The sequence below is a fragment of the Balaenoptera physalus genome, assembly GCF_965194825.1.
Source record: "Balaenoptera physalus genome assembly, chromosome: 12".
In the NCBI taxonomy this organism is placed as follows: Eukaryota; Metazoa; Chordata; class Mammalia; order Artiodactyla; family Balaenopteridae; genus Balaenoptera; species Balaenoptera physalus.
The window spans coordinates 49499894-49516444 of record NC_138897.1 but is presented as its reverse complement, the minus strand read 5'-3'; the positions used below and the strand labels follow the sequence as shown (position 1 = coordinate 49516444).

Here is a 16551-nt window from a genome sequence, read left to right as displayed (position 1 = left end):
ATATTATTTATCTTTTTTTTTTTTAAGTGAAAACAAGTTTATTTAGAGAGATACACATTCCATGGACAGAATGTGGACCCTCTCAGAAGGTGAAAGCAGATCTTATTTATCTCATACCTGGAAGTCTGTGCCTTTTGACTGCCTTCATTCAATTCCCCCTCCTCCTACCCTCTGCCTCTGGGTACCACAAATCCGATCTCTTTATCTATGAGTTTTTTTTTTTTTTTTTTTAAAGAAATTCACGTTCTTTTATTTATTTATTTATTTATTTATGACTGTGTTGGGTCTTCGTTTCTGTGCGAGGGCTTTCTCTAGTTGTGGCAAGTGGGGACCACTCTTCATCGCGGTGCGCGGGCCTCTCACCATTGCGGCCTCTCTTGTTGCAGAGCACAGGCTCCAGACGCGCAGGCTCAGTAATTGTGACTCACGGGCCCAGTTGCTCCGTGGCATGTGGGATCCTCCCAGACCAGGGCTCGAACCCGTGTCCCCTGCATTGGCAGGCAGATTCTCAACCACTGCGCCACCAGGGAAGCCCAGTTTGTTTGTTTTTGAAGTGTACTTGACCTACAGCACTATGTTAGTTCCTGTTGCACAACATAGTGATTCAATATTTCTATACATTTCAAAATGATCACCACTACACGTCTGGTTACCATCTGTCACCAGATAAACATATTACATAGTTATTGACTATATTCCCCGAACTGTACACTTCATACCTATGACTCATTTATTTTGCAGCTGGAAGTCCACACCTCTTAATCTCTCTCACCTATTTATTTCTTCCCCCCACCCCATCTCCTCTGGCAACCACCTGTTTATTCTCTGTATCTATAACTCTGTTCCTGGAAAACTATTTTTTTGATGGGGGGAAGGAGAGTCAGGTGAAGGAAACAGGCACTACAAGAAGAAAGATACAAAGTCTTTTGGATCTTTGTTGCAATCTCTCTGTACTGTTTCCTGTTAAGAAGTTTTTTACACTCATGGTCTGCTACCCTAAGGTCTAGAATGTACTCATATTCCATGGGGATCTTGAGAATCACATTCCTAAGAGAAATATGCTTTCCCGATAGTTTAAGAGGCTTTCAGAGCAATCCATAAGGCCTAGAATCTCAAGCACTGTGTTTCCTGTTCACGAATGCCTGTTCCTTCCATATTACCTGGGAGAAAGGAAGACCAGAGGAGGACCGGCAACCAGAGGCAGACATTTTCCTGGGATCCAACTTCAGATTCCATGATGAGCTTGAAAAAGTTTCCTAGGTGTGGGGTACAAGTGAGGGAAACTGGAGGTGTGTTAGACAAGCCAAGTGTAGCTTCTGCCTTAAAGAGCATCATTGACAACCCCAGAAAAAAGGAAATGTAAAAGGTATCCATTAACTGTAGTCAAAACACGTTATAGTTGGATTTCAGCCATGCCTCCATGACTCTCTGTGAGATTCGTAACAAGGCTCTGTCCATATGCTGTAATTAGGGTCCAAAACAGACTCCAACAGTCCTGTAAGAACTCTTGCTTCTTATCTCCCTGCTTCCAATTTGCTAACTTCGAATGTGAGCTGCTTGTCCCGACACACAGAATGCAGTCAGGAGTCTCAGTTTCACATCTCAGCTCACAAAAGGAGATGTATATAATAAATACCTTTATTTTTTTGTAACCATAGCTATTATTTTGGGTCCCTATCCACGTAAGTGGGAGATATTTAATTGCAGCCAGTTCGGGATTTCCATCTTTTACCCCTAGGCTTGTGCCTAAACTTAACAGCTGCGGTCCCATCTGCTCCTGATGTCATGTGTCCTCAAAAGCAGCCTCTGAAACATCCATCCCTCTGTCTGGTCCCTTGTTGTCATTCTGCGCAGTCTGCTGTGGAGACATTCTTTTTTTTTTTTTTAATAGAACTTTATTGGAGTGTAATTGCTTCACAATACTGTGTTAGTTTCTGTTGTACAACAAAGTGAATCAGCCGTATGCATACATATGTCCCCATATCCCCTCCCTCTTGAGCCTCCCTCCCACCCTCCCTATCCCACCCCTCTAGGTGGTCACAAAGCACCGAGCTGATCTCCCTGTGCTATGCTGCTGCTTCCCACTGGCTAACTATTTTACATTCGGTAGTGTACATATGTCAGTGCTACTCTCACTTCGCCCCAGCTTCCCCCTCCCAACCTGTGTCCTCAAGTCCATTCTCTATGTCTACATCTTTATTCCTGCCCTGCCACTAGGTTCATCAGTACCATTTTTTTTTAGATTCCATATATATGCGTTAGCATACGGTATTTGTTTTTCTCTTTCTGCCTTACTTCACTCTTTATGACAGACTCTAGGTCCATCCACCTCACTACAAATAACTCAATTTCGTTTCTTTTTATGGCTGAGTAATATTCCATTGTATATATGTGCCACATCTTCTTGATCCATTCATCTGTCGATGGATGTTTAGGTTGATTCCACATCCTGGCTATTGTAGATAGTGCTGCAATGAACACTGTGGTACATGTCTGTTTTTGAATTATGCTTTTCTCAGGGTATATGCCCAGTAGTGGGATTGCTGGATCATATGGTAGTTCTATTTTTAGTTTTTTAGGGAACCTCCATACTGTTTTCTATAGTGGTTGTATAAACTTACATTCCCACCAACAGTGCAGGAGGGTTCCCTTTTCACCACACCCTTTCCAGCATTATTGTTTCTAGAGTTTTTGATAATGGCCATTCTGACCACTTTGAGGTGATATGTCATTGTAGTTTTGATTTGTATTTCTCTAATAATTACTGATGTTCAGCATCTTTTCATGTGCCTCTTGGCCTTCTGTATATCTTTCTTGGTGAAATGTCTATTTAGGTCTTCCATCCATTTTTTAATTGGATTGTTTGTTTTTTTGATATTGAGCTCCATGAGCTATTTGTATATTTTGGAGATTAATCCTTTGTCTGTTGTTTCATTTGCAAATATTTTCTCCCATTCTGAGGGTTGTCTTTTTGTCTTGTTTATGGTTTCCTTTGCTGTGCAAAAGCTTTTAAGTTTAATTAAGTCCCATTTGTTTATCTTTGTTTTTATTTCTGTTACTCTAGGAGGTGGGTCAAAAAAGATCTTGCTGTGGTTTATGTCAAAGAGTGTTTTTCCTATGTTTTCCTCTAAGAGTTTTATAGTGTCTGGTCTTACATTTAGGTCTTTAATCCATTTTGAATTTATTTCTGTGTATGGTGTTAGGTAGTGTTCTGATTTCGTTCTCTTACATGTAGCTGTCCAGATTTCTCCAGCACCACTTACTGAAGAGGCTGTCTTTTCTCTATTGTATGTTCTTGCCTCCTTTGTCATAAATTAGGTGACCATATGCACGTGGGTTAATCTCTGGGCTTATTCCTATCCATGTGGCCCCTCAGACCTGGTAGCTTTCTTTAATACTTCTGGGCCAGTCTTGGCTTCTTAGGAGTTATTCTCCTCTGCTGAAGACATGCTTTCTTTTGTAGAGTATTGCTGTTTCCTTGGATCTCTTTTTTAGTCTTTTTTAAAAAAATTAATTAATTACTTAATTATTTTTTGGCTGTGTTGGGTCTTTGTTGCTGCACATGGGCTTTCTCTAGTTGTGGTGAGCAAGGGCTACCCTTCGTTGTGGTGCGCAGGCTTCTCATTGCAGTGGCTTCTCTTGTTGAGGAGCATGGGCTCTAGGCATGCAGGCTTCCGTAGTTGTGGCACACGGGCTCAGTAGTTGTGGCACACGGGCTTAGTTGCTCTGTGGCATGTGGGATCTTCCCAGACCAGGGCTCAAACCCATGTCCCCTGCATTGGCAGGCGGGTTCTTAACCACTGCACCACCAGGGAAGCCCCTACATGTCTTTTCATATCCTTTTTATTAGCACAGAATGGAGCAAAGACCAATCTTGAGTGGGGAAGGAAATACTGAGGGGAAAAATTCATATTTCAAAAATATTACCCTGCATCACACTTAAGTTGAGAGTGAAAGTGTGGGAAATGAGAGAGTAGGTTGTCTCTAAAGAGAAATTACCCCAGGAGGAAAAAGTGAGAAAGAATTGAGAGATGGATTGGGGACACTAGTTTTTCAGAAAACCAGTGACCCTTCCTAGTCTTTTCCTCTAACAACTCCCACTTGACTTTGCTTGATGGGAATTTTCAGGAGAGACGTATGTTGCTCTTTTGTTATTGCTACTTTATATGTGAATATCAAATATGCCAAGTTTCTAGGACATTAATGGATTTTGTATTGTAATTCAATACAGTTTTATTAAATGAATGACCAATAAACAGCCATGGACATACATGGATATATTAAAGCAGCTCAGGGCTACAAGGGCAGAAAGAGCTTCACAAATGTTTCCATTTGAAAGATTGAGTTTAGAAATTAATTGGATTTTTTTCCCTCAAATGGCACTTAATAATCTTGGGGACCAGTATTATACATTAGAGAACTTATTAACAGGTCTCAGCCAGGCACTCGGCTATTGAATGTTGACACAGGAGGAAAAAAAAAAACAAAAAAAACCCTGCACACAAAAAAACAACCAATGAACTCTGCAGAACAGTGTTAAGGATACTGGACTTTAACTTTTTGATTGGAGGTATTACTACTGCAGTGGGCTGACCTGCCAGATGGATCATTAAGATCAAAGGCTATACGTTATGATGTTTGCCTTTTAAAAAGTAAATGCTACTCTGAATTTCATAGTTTGCAACTTTCAGCTGGAAGTGACAGCATGGATTCTTGGTATCTGCCTTCATTTCTTTTCTTTGCTGCCCTCCTCCAGGTTTTTGGCTTGGTAAGAAAACAATGTATAGAAAACAATTAGAAAAATTGGGGGTAGTTGATACCGATTATTAAAGAAAAACCTGTTCGTTCGTTTTTTGTTTTTTAAGGAATTTCAAAGTGTCAATGAAATAAACATTTCTTTTTGGCGAGCAGGGACAGGCAGGGTACTGGAAGTGAGAAGACCCACCAGAAGAAAAGTCAGGGACACTGACATAGAGTTATGTTTTATCTTCAGTTTCATTGTTGTGTAACAAGTTTTCTTTTCATAAGATGTAAAATGTGAAATTTGAAAATCATTCCATTTTTACTGCGGAATGTGACACATATTGCTGCTACAGTAATGTGAGACACGACGGAGTGAATGATGAATGTCGCGGGCACAGCAAATACTTACGTTTTGTAGCATGGGATTTCTTTTCTGCTTCTTCATCAGGTTAGACCAGTCTTTCTACAGTGACAGGTAGTTGGTACCACAAACCAACTTGAGGTTTGTTTTATTTATTTATTTTTAATTTGCATTGGAGTGTAGTTGATTTACAATGTTGTGTTAGTTTCAGGTGTACAGCAAAGTGAATCAGTTATACATATATATGGAGCCACTCTTTATTTATTTATTTTTAAGATTCTTTTCCCATATGGGCCATTACAGAGTATTGAGTAGAGTCCCCTGTGCTGTACAGCAGGTTCTTATTAGTTATCTATCTTATATAGATATGTGTATATGTGTGTATGTCAATCCCAATCTCCCAATTTATCTCTCCCCCCCTTATCGCCTGGTAACCATAATCAAGGTTTTAAATGAAGTTTCAAGTGCCTGGGGGGGAACCTTTAGTTGTGATTTTTAAATAACAATTATTATGTTGAGCTGATATTCTGTGAACAGAACTACAGCAGTGAGAACAGGAGATACTATTGAAGACTTATTAAAACTGTAATTATGAACAAATACTTGATGACTTTTTTCAGGAGGTGTGTTGGCATTACTCTGTGAGTGTGTGCCTGTGTGTGGCCAAGTGTGAGGCAATCAAGGCACTAATTAATATCAAAAAGGATGGTCATCATCCAACCAGTTATTCCCATGCTTGCCAAACACTCCAACTGATCCTAGTATCTAGATTCTAGTATCTACAGGTAAGTATTTAAATAAAATTGTACCTTACATTTGTATGACAAAGTTTACCAAGTTCTTTCACATTACATCTTATAACCATCATAATACCCAGGCAAAGCAGACACTGACCATATTATACAGATATTCTGAGTATCAGGAAGGTGAACTGACTTGCTGTTAGTTGGTGGAAGCAGGAATAAAACCCAGACCTACTGTCTACCAGTCCCATGAGCTTTTTAAACTAGACTTCACTAAGAAATCTCAGGTTTACTTAGTTTTTTCCATTGGGTATGTGGTCTGGGTTTCATTTGGTCACCTGTAGCGAATCTATTTTCAGAAGTTTTTTTTTTTTTCCAATTGCAAAGTATAGCCATAGATTTTTTTTCTGGAGTATTTGGTATTGACTTTGAAGATGGAGTCTTGAGAGAAATGTGAAAGTAAACCACGGTTAATGAGGTCTTCAATAAAATTTTCTTTTTAAAGCATAGTTAAAAATTATAATAATATTTCAATATTGGGAATAAATTATTAGGTTTTTCAAACATAGCTCCATGAATTCTTTAGAATCATGTTCACTTTAAATCATGTTTAAAGTGAACACTTAATTGAGGGCAGGACTCTTATGTTCTGCCTTCTTTTCAACCTGTGAAGTTGGTTTCTTGTTTCTTTCACCTTCAAATCCATACAACAGGCTGTTTCATTTTTTATATGAAATGAGAAGATCCTTGGGTCAAAAAGTTATCATAGACTCTGATTTAGCTCTCCTGGGTATATGCCAGAAAGTAATCCATAATATTAAGGAAAAAAGAAAACCCCACAAATGGTTAGATATAAATTGGAATCAATAAGACCATTTATGTCACGAGCATCATAATAATATATCTTTTTTATGTGTTTGTTTCCCAGCCAACCCCAGAAATCTTTGGTGAGTCTATTTTGAGTTTTGCCCTATGTTATAGTAAAAAAAGGTTATGTGAATAATAGAACAACAGAACAGAAGAACTTAGGACACATTTAATGCTAAGCACAGTGCATAATTGCATTTGCATTATTGCATAATTGCACTGAACTTTGATCAAGCGCCAGCTTCTTTTGATTTATTGAGGAACGTTTTATTGTTTCTGCTCCAGGGTTCCACCTACTCAGAAAAAAAAAAAAAATAAGTGGTGGTATAAGAAAGTCCAAACACAGTGACTGACACATCAGCATCCCATAAAATGCTTACTATTATTATTTTTGTTATTTTGTGTCAAGTCAAATGGACCTGATGTCTGTCCTATTCAGTCGTACACTTAGAGACTTGGCCATATTATCTACCCCTTTGCAACTTAAGAATAATTCAACTATAAATTAGGAATTTTGCTTGAGATTTCCAGGGTACACTATTAGCAAGGAATATAAATATATGGGTAGATTGGACTGGTTTGACCAAATTTAAACATTTGCTTCCTATTTAATCTAGTCATCTAATCTAGTCTTTCAAATTAAGCTTAATATTATATGGAATGACCAATTTCTTATTCCTGAAGTTATTTGGCATACAAGGGACATGGGTAAAACAAGAGTATATATGCAAAAGCCCCATAGCCCCAAGCCTGGCTCATGGGAGGTCTCAATCAATCGATCAAGCAATCAATCAATCAATCAATGTATGTTGAATCAGAGCCTGGTACTCTCTTATCTGAGGCAAAAGAACCTTGCTTACTTCTAATTGGTAATTGATAAAGATTTTCTTCTTTCATAAACACAATGTTCATTGTGTTTTTGTTCTTTTTGTTAAAGATGTAGATGGTGGAATTGACCGGGATATACTTGATATCAATGAAGGTTTGTGGATTTTTTAAAAAAATTCTTTATTAAGTGGGAAGTTTGAATCCAATTTGCTAACACAAATTTTTATCTTCCCTCTTAGATTTGGGACTGGATCTTTTTGAGGGAGACATCAGACTTGATGGGGTGAGTTGAAACAATGCAAGGAAAGACCTTCAATTAACCACTGCAAGCTAAAATAGAGTATCTGAGAATGATGGGACAGCATGGGCTTTGTTAAGCCCAGCTATCTCTAAGGGTGTAGAATCATAGTTGACACATTTAGTCAATGAATACTTTATACTCTAAGGGATTCATATAATAGTATCTTCATCATTCATTACTCAGATTTCTGTGTGGTTAAAACCACCGTCACTCACCTTGTATGCTTTGGTCTTATTGATCTGACTGATTTTCATTATGGGAACAATATGATATTTTCATTTTTAAATAGAACCTCACTGATTAAAGCCAGTTGAAGCAAAATTAAACTGAATTTGTAAATTCAATGAATCAGGTTTTTACCATAAGAGAAAGGTTTTGTGACTTCTACTCTGACAGCTGAGAATAGTGTTGCCACATAAAGATCTTCCCAAACTATTCATAAAGAGTACTGGTTCTTACCTAGGCATCATGGCACACAGATGAACACAGGTACCTTACATGTAGTTTATGGGAGCTTAAACATCCCTCAACCCCCATTGTGAACTTCAGCTCAAGAAACGGAGCTGCAGTGTCTGAGGTTTAGTCCTTGGTCTGCTCTTCTCTCCTTCTTGATCCTACCCTGTACCAGGGCTTTAAATGTCATCTCTATGCTGATGACTCCCAATGTATAACTCTGGTTCATTCCTTCCCCTGAGCTCCTGACTTGTCTATCCCAATGCTCATCCATCAGTTCCATTGGAATGTCTACAAGATACCTCAAACATAATGTGTCCTCAACTAAACTCTGACTTCCCATACAAGCTGTTCCTCCCCAGTTTTCCTTCTTCATAAAGTCATCACCACTCCCTCTCCCCACTCCACTGAATAGGTAAAAAACCCAGGAGTCACCTTTGCTTCTTCCATTTCCCTTACCCCACCATCCACTCCATCAGCAGGTTCTATCATTTCTATCTCCAACGTATATATACTCCAAAGAATCCACTTTTCTCCTAATTTATCTACTTCAAATCCTGCCCTCCTAGAATCTTTTCCACCCTGCCCCTGTCCCCTATCCCCCACAGCAAAGTGAACTTTTAAATAAGCAACACCACCATTTCACTTCCTGGCTTGAAACTCAATGGCTTCCTATCGTATTTAGAATAATATCCAGATTTACCCACAGCCTTTAGGACTTTGCATGATTTAACTCCTGCCTACCTCTCCTCCCATCTCCTCTCTTCTTTGATCTCATCTCCTTAGGCCACTGGCCTCAAACATGCAAAATATACCAGGCAATAGATAACTAGTGGGAAGCAGCCGCATAGCACAGGGAGATCAGCTCGGTGCTTTGTGACCACCTAGAGGGGTGGGATGGGGTGGGTGGGAGGGAGGGAGATGCAAGGGGGAAGAGAAATGGGAACATATTGTATATGTATAACTGATTCACTTTGTTATAAAGCAGAAGCTAACACACCATTGTAAGGCAATTATACTTCAATAAAGATGTTTAAAAAAAAACAAAAAAAACAAAAAAAACAAAATATACCAGGCATATTCCTACCTCAGAGCAGAGTAACTACTGTTTCCTCTGTCTGGAATGATCTTTCCAGAGCCCCTTTCAATACTGGCTCTTTCTTATCACTCTCATTTCACCTTCAATGTCATCCTTTCAAAGAGTCCTGTCCTGACCTCTTTATCTAATGCACTCCCCTAATCCCTTTATTCTTGTCCGCATCTCCCTTTTTCATTTCCTCTGCTACTATTAAATATATCCTGTTTAAGCTTTTAAAAAAATATTTATTTATTTGGTTGCATGGGGTCTTAGTTGCGGCAGGTGGGCTCCTTAGTTACAGCTCGCCAGCTCCTTAGTTGTGGCACATGGGCTCCTTAGTTGCGGCTCACTGGCTTGTTAGTTGCAGCGTGTGGACTCTTAGTTGTGGCATGTGAACTCTTAGTTGTGGCATGCAGGTGGGATCTAGTTCCCTGACCAGGAATCGAACCTGGTCCCCCTGCATTGGGAGTGTGCAGTCTTATCCACTGTGCCACCAGGGAAGTCCCTAGACTGTTTTCTTACATGCTGTTTGTCTCCTCCACTAGATAAGAGCTCTAGGAAGGTAGAGACATTGGTCGTTTGGTTACCAATGGATCTCTGTACTCTTGAACAGTGTTCATTTTGTTGGCTGGATGAATACATTAATGAAACATTATTAGCTTTCTATTATAAAAATTGGGAGGGAGACGCAAGAGGGAGGAGATATGGGGATATATGTATATGTATAGCTGATTCACTTTGTTATATGTATAGCTGATTCTGCTTTGTTAAAGCAGAAACTAACACACTATTTTAAAGCAATTATACTCTAATAAAGATGTTAAAAAAAAATACTTGATAAAGGATGAATGGACCAGGAAAAAAAAATTTCAAATACTTTAAAATTGTTTGAAAACTTTGGCCTAGCTCATATGTGACTTTTTTTCTGATATTATGAGATCAAGATGATTGAGGTTTTGCTATCACTTCCTTCTTGTATATTTTTAAATCTCTAGTATAGGAAACTAGTCTATGAATCTACCATATTTATTGTCCAGTTTTCCAACAATCATTATTTACATGATTTTGCATGGTGCCTTCTTCATCTTTATCAACAAAATTAATGATAGAAATTAGTGATTTCCCATCAGCCAATCAGAGAATTGTGCATAAGCTGATCACATACCCTGCAACCACCCTCCCTCACCTGGCCTTTAAAAATGCTTTGCCGAAACCCTTTGGGGAGCTCGAGGTTTTTTTGGGCCTGAGCCACTCATCTCCTTGCATGGCCCTGCAATAAACTTTTCTCTGCTCCAAACTCTGATGTTTCGGTTTGTTTGGCCTCACTATGCGTCAGGCCCACGAACTTGCGCTATTACAAGGATATGTAAAAATATGAATAATTGAAGTGAAATGATAAGATTAAAGGAAATATTAATGCTTGTCATTCTCCTTATTAAAAAAACCAGAAATTAGTGATGTCCTCCTAAAACCTTTGTTATAATATGATAAAAGTAGGCGTACACACATGTGTACATGCACGCACACACACTGGCAATTTGTTTAGGCTGGCTGGGAAAGCTTAAAACTTCCTTTATTTCTAGATTAACTATTGATTGTTTCATAAATTTTTGACTGATACATTCAATGAATCCTTTCCCACTTATTTTTGACAGGTACAAGAAAGAAATTCCGTCATTGGAGAAAGATATAGATGGCCTCATACTATTCCATATGTTCTAGACGATAGCTTGGGTTAGTATGCACTTTGGAGTGCCCACAACTAATGTATGTTCCTGACAGAATATGATGACAGTATTTCCAAGGGAAGACTCACATGGCCTTTAAGGGTTTTTTTCTTTGTTGTTTTGTGTGGTTAAGTACACTTTAAAAAAAATAAGCAAAATGAAAAACGAACAGAACCTAAATGATTTTGTCTGAAATATTTGCTGAGTTTTGACCAATAAAGGGATGAATTCAGCCAATATTTATGGAGCGCCTACTCTGTATTGGATGCTTGGGACATAAAGATTAGGGAGCTAGTCTTTATTTTAAAGCAGTGGTTTCATATATGTTCAGACTTTACATATGAGTTTGAAACATGAAACAACCAACCAAACAAAACCTTAGGAACTGTCATTATTTTACTAATATTTTATTTGGACAAGTGAGGAATTTAAACAACAAAAACCCACTATCATCTTTTATCATCTTTTTTTTTTTATAAAATAATGTTTTAATACTAAAAAGTCAGAAGAACCTAATCCAAAAGAAAGAACAGCTATTCTATATTAGAAATTTATTGTAATGGAAAACTCTAAACATGGTCCCCATTTAGTAAAAATGATATCCTTGACCAGCATCAGTTTAGGAACTGCCATTTGGGAAATTTTTCCTTAAATATCGTACATTTCGGTAGAGATTCAGATTAAACCAAAAGCTAATTATAATAGAATGCAATAAATGTAATGATTAGTGATATGTTCAAAATGTTATGGGAGGGCTTCCCTGGTGACGCAGTGGTTGAGAATCTGCCTGCCAACGCAGGGGACACGGGTTCGAGCCCTGGTCTGGGAAGATCCCACATGCCGCGGAGCAACTAGGCCCGTGAGCCACAATTACTAAGCCTGCGTGTCTGGAGCCTGTGCTCCACAACAAGAGAGGCCACGATAGTGAGAGGCCCGCGCACCGCAATGAAAGAGTGGCCCCCACTTGCCGCAACAAGAGAAAGCCCTCGCACAGAAACGAAGACCCAATGCAGCCATAAATAAATAAATAAATAAAAAAATTAAAAAAAAAAAAAAATGTTATGGGAGCACACTGGAGGACATTTAACTCAACCTAGATATAAAGGAATACGCATTAGGGAGCAGGTGACCCTATGCAGTAGGGCTGCCATGAAGCTTGTGCAAGTTGTACACCACACATAGGTGCCTGGGGAGGGGGCACAAGTGGGACTGAAATTAAGTTTGCATTATATTCATCAAGAGCATTCATTTCTTTTTTTTTTTTTTAATTTATTTTTGGCTATGTCAGGTCTTCATTGCTGCATGCGGGCTTTCTCTAGTGGTGGCGAGTGGGGGTTACTCTTTGTTGTGGTGCGCGGGCTTATTGCTGTGGCTTCTCTTGTTGCAGAGCATGGGCTCTAGGCGCACGGGCTTCAGTAATTGTGGCACATGGGCTCAGTAGTTGTGGCTCGCGGGCTCCAGAGCGCAGGCTCAGTAGTTGTGGCGCATGGGCTTAGTTGCTCCGCGGCATGTGGGATCTTCCCGGACCAGGGCTTGAACCCCTGTCTCCTGCATTGGCAGGCGGATTCTTAATCACTGTGCCACCAGGGAAGCCCCAGAGCATTCATTTCTTTGCATGAAGTACTATTCATCCACCTGCCAGGCCAGCACTTGCAACATCTGCCCAGATGAGGTGCCCCTCCCTTCCTTTCTTTCTTTCTTTCAAGTATATTTGATTTACAATATTGTGTTAGTTTCTGGTGTACAGTGAGGTGGCTCTTTCAAATTCACAGAAGGGAACTATGGGGGCCAGTGCAGCCTCTGACAGCAAGGGAAGCGTGCTCTAGGAAGATGGATCACTATGTGCAAAGGCATGGGGAAAGGAAGAAAACCCCTGGTGGGAAGTAGGTTGAGAGCGGGGAGATAATGAAGTTGAACAGGTAGGCAGACTTCAGATTGGGAAGGACTTGAATCTTTCCCATGTTAAAGAACTTGGTGTGTATACCAGTGGTAATGTGAAACCACTAAAGGTTTTAATGCAGAAGTGAGATTGTTATCACTCTGGTTGCAGTACAGAAGATGTATTATCAGTGGGACAGAAAGAGAGTGGGAAGATCAGTTAGACTTGAAGAAATTCAGAGAAAGATTAAAGAGTTTCTGAACCAAGACTCTCTCAACAAGGATAGACAAGAGTGGATAATTCTAAGAGAGGCTTAGGAGACAATTAAATTTGGTGATTGGCTCCAAGAGATCAAGAAGAAGGTGAGTCTAGGGAAAGAAGTGCTAGTGTCCAAGATTATGTCTTAGACAACTGGGTGGATGGTAACACCTTTAACAAGAATAGGGAATATGTCTTGGAGAGGGTAGGATAGAGAAATGTGGTGGAAATTGGTTTTTGGCATGCAGAATTTGAAATGCATCAGGCTCACTGTGGTGGAGATATCATATAATGGCTTGGTGTCTGATCTGGTCATTCAAGATAGAGAAATCTAACAGGGAGTTATTAAGGGTATAGGAGATGGTTGAAGCTATGGATATGGATGAGATTCTCACATGGTGCATTGCATATAACAAGTACTTCATAGATAATGGATCTTATTGGATGACCCAGGAAGATTGTATTGAGTAAGAAGATGGCAAAGAATGGAATTCAGCCTGGGAGAGCAACTTTTTGGAATTGATATAGATGGGAGATCTGATAGAGATTTTTGAGAAGGGAAGATTGGCCATTAAACAGATGAAAAACCAAGAGTAGGGTAGAAAAAGCCAAAGCAACAGTAATTAATAGGATTAGAAGCTATAAAGAGCTTGTGTAACATCAGGAGAGAATGATGTTCATTGGCTTTTGGAACTGGGGAAAATCTGAAACGTTTTATTAAAATTAAAAATATTTCAGCTTTATTGAGGTATAATTGACAAAATTATAAGATATTTAAATTGTAATTGTGGTGATTTGACATATGTATACATTGTGAAAGGATTCCCACATCGAGTTAACTAACACATCCATCACCTCACATATTTCTCCTTTTTTGTGTGTGTGAGAACATTTATGATCTACTCTCTTAGCAAATTTCAGTTATGCAATACAGTACTATCAACTATAGTCACCATGTTTTTTTTTTTTAATAAATTTATTTATTTATTTATTTATTTTTGGCTGTTTTGGGTCTTTGTTTCTTTGCGGGGGCTTTCTCTAGTTGCGGTGAGCGGGGGCCACTCTTCATCGCGGTGTGCGGGCCTCTCACTGTCGCGGCCTCTCTTGTTGCGGAGCACAGGCTCCAGACGCGCAGGCTCAGTAGTTGTGGCCCAAGGGCCCAGTTGCTCCGCAGCATGCGGGATTTTCCCAGACCAGGGCTCGAACCCGTGTCCCCTGCATCGGCAGGCAGATTCTCAACCACTGCGCCACCAGGGAAGCCTAGTCACCATGTTTTACATTAGATTCTCAGATCTTATTTATTTTACAGTTGAAAGTTTGTACCCTTTTACCAACCTCTCCTTATTTAAATATTTATTTTTAATTTTAATCTTTTGATTAAAAATTTAAAAATACTTTTGTTTCAAAATCATATATATGTATGTATATAATACATATACATACGTATATACACATATATACGTATGTATATACATACATATATATACATATATATGTGTATATATGTTTATTTCCTTCCTACCTTCTTACCTTATTTGAGTCTCCAAACAATTCAACGCAGGATAGAAACTATCCTCATTAAGCTTTGATAAAAAGCGAAGGCAAGCAAGCTCCTTTTACGTTCAGTTCAAAAACAGTCATGTGGTGGTCGGTATCATCATGCCTTATCTTAAGGAAGTGTTAGATCTGAAATAGTGACCCAAATGTGATACTTACAATACAGAAAATTTGGAAACAATTTAAATATTTGACAGTAGGAAGTTAGTTATGTATCTTACAGTCATATAATGTGGCCATTAAAATGGTAAAAACAATACTGATGAAACAAGATTTTAAGATATATTATTTAGTGAAAAAATAGTTTATAAAATATTATGTAGGCTGTGACTTTACTTTTTATAAAATATGTATATTATGTATGTACATATTCATAAGCAAAAAGTATGATAAATGTGGTTATTTCTGGGTAAGATTTTATAATTTCTTTCTTTTTGTTTATATTTTCTAACTTACTTACAATGAATATGTATTATTTGTGTGATATTGTAAAAGGTTGAATTCTGAGTGCCTCTTATAGATTCATGGATTTTAGGTCCCACATGTATCTTGTTCTTTACTTTCACCTAGACAGAGGCATTTTGAATAATGTCTTTAAATGTTTGTGCAATGGACGTGTAAGAAGGTAGGAAGGAAATAAACATTTGATAAATGCTCACTTTACAGTAGTGCCCCCTTATGCTTGGGGGATATGTTCCAAGACCCCCAGTGGATGCCTGAAGCTGTGGGTAGTAGCAAACCCTATATATAGCATGTTTTTTCCTATACTACATACCTATGATAAAGTTTAATTTATAAATTAGGCACAGGAAGAGATAGTAACTAATAAGAAAAGAGAACAATTATAATACACTGTAATAAAAATTATGTGAATGTGGTCTCTCTGTCTCAAAATATTTTATTGTACTGTACTCACCCTTCTTCTTGTGATGATGTGAGATGATAAAATGCCTGCATCATGAGATGAAATGAGGTGAATGACGTAGGCATTGTGATGTAACGTTAGGCTACTACTGACCTTCTGATGACACGTCAGAAGGAGGACCATCTGCTTCGGGTGATGCTGGGTCACTGACTCATGATGATGTTGATGATTGGGTGTTGGGAGCAGATGATGGATGTCCAGGGTTGGGGAATCCCTGGTGGGATGGAGAGGCATGGCACAAGATTTCGTCAAGCTCTCAGAGTGGCGTGCAACTTAAAAATTATGCATTGCTTATTTCTGGAGTTTTCCATTTAATATTTTTGGACCTCGGTTAACTGCAGGTAACTGAAACTGCAGATAAAGGGAGACTATTGTACTTGGAACTTCACCTCTACTTTCTCTGCTATCCTCACAATATCCCTGTGAAGTTGATTTTAATTCCCCACTTAGTTGATCTGATGATAATACCAAAGCTCTAAGGGTAAATTAAATTGGCAAAGATTATGCATCAAAAGTCAGTGGTGAGGATAGGGGAGAACTTAGCTGTGTCTGGTTCCAAAGTCCACACACCATCTTCTCTGCCATACTGTTTCCCACCTCCCGGCAGACACCATCCTTCACTTCACCGTACTTGACCCCAGCTGCGACTGTCTCTCCACATGCACCTGATACAGCTGCTTCCTCCGGGTTGCCCTCTGAGCTTCTTTTCCTGAACGTCTTTGTTGCTTTCACACCTCTGCCTTCTTTGAGCTCCATTCTATCTAACCTGTTAGCATCACTCAACTTGAAAGCAAACGTTCTTATTCGTGTTTTGGACCCGGAACTCACTTG

The 16551-nt window shown here is 38.9% G+C and overlaps 1 protein-coding gene across 1 annotated transcript in view; it reads left to right on the top strand.

Moving 5' to 3' along the window:
• The window catches only part of MEP1B (meprin A subunit beta), an 88094-nt gene that overhangs the window by 55931 nt on the left and 15612 nt on the right, over positions 1-16551 (top strand). Inside the window, exons 5-8 of the mRNA XM_082416087.1 lie at positions 6776-6794; positions 7652-7696; positions 7782-7825; positions 11030-11108. Of these exons, the coding sequence (XP_082272213.1) occupies positions 6776-6794; positions 7652-7696; positions 7782-7825; positions 11030-11108 (187 nt within the window). The remainder of the gene's footprint in view (positions 1-6775; positions 6795-7651; positions 7697-7781; positions 7826-11029; positions 11109-16551) is intronic.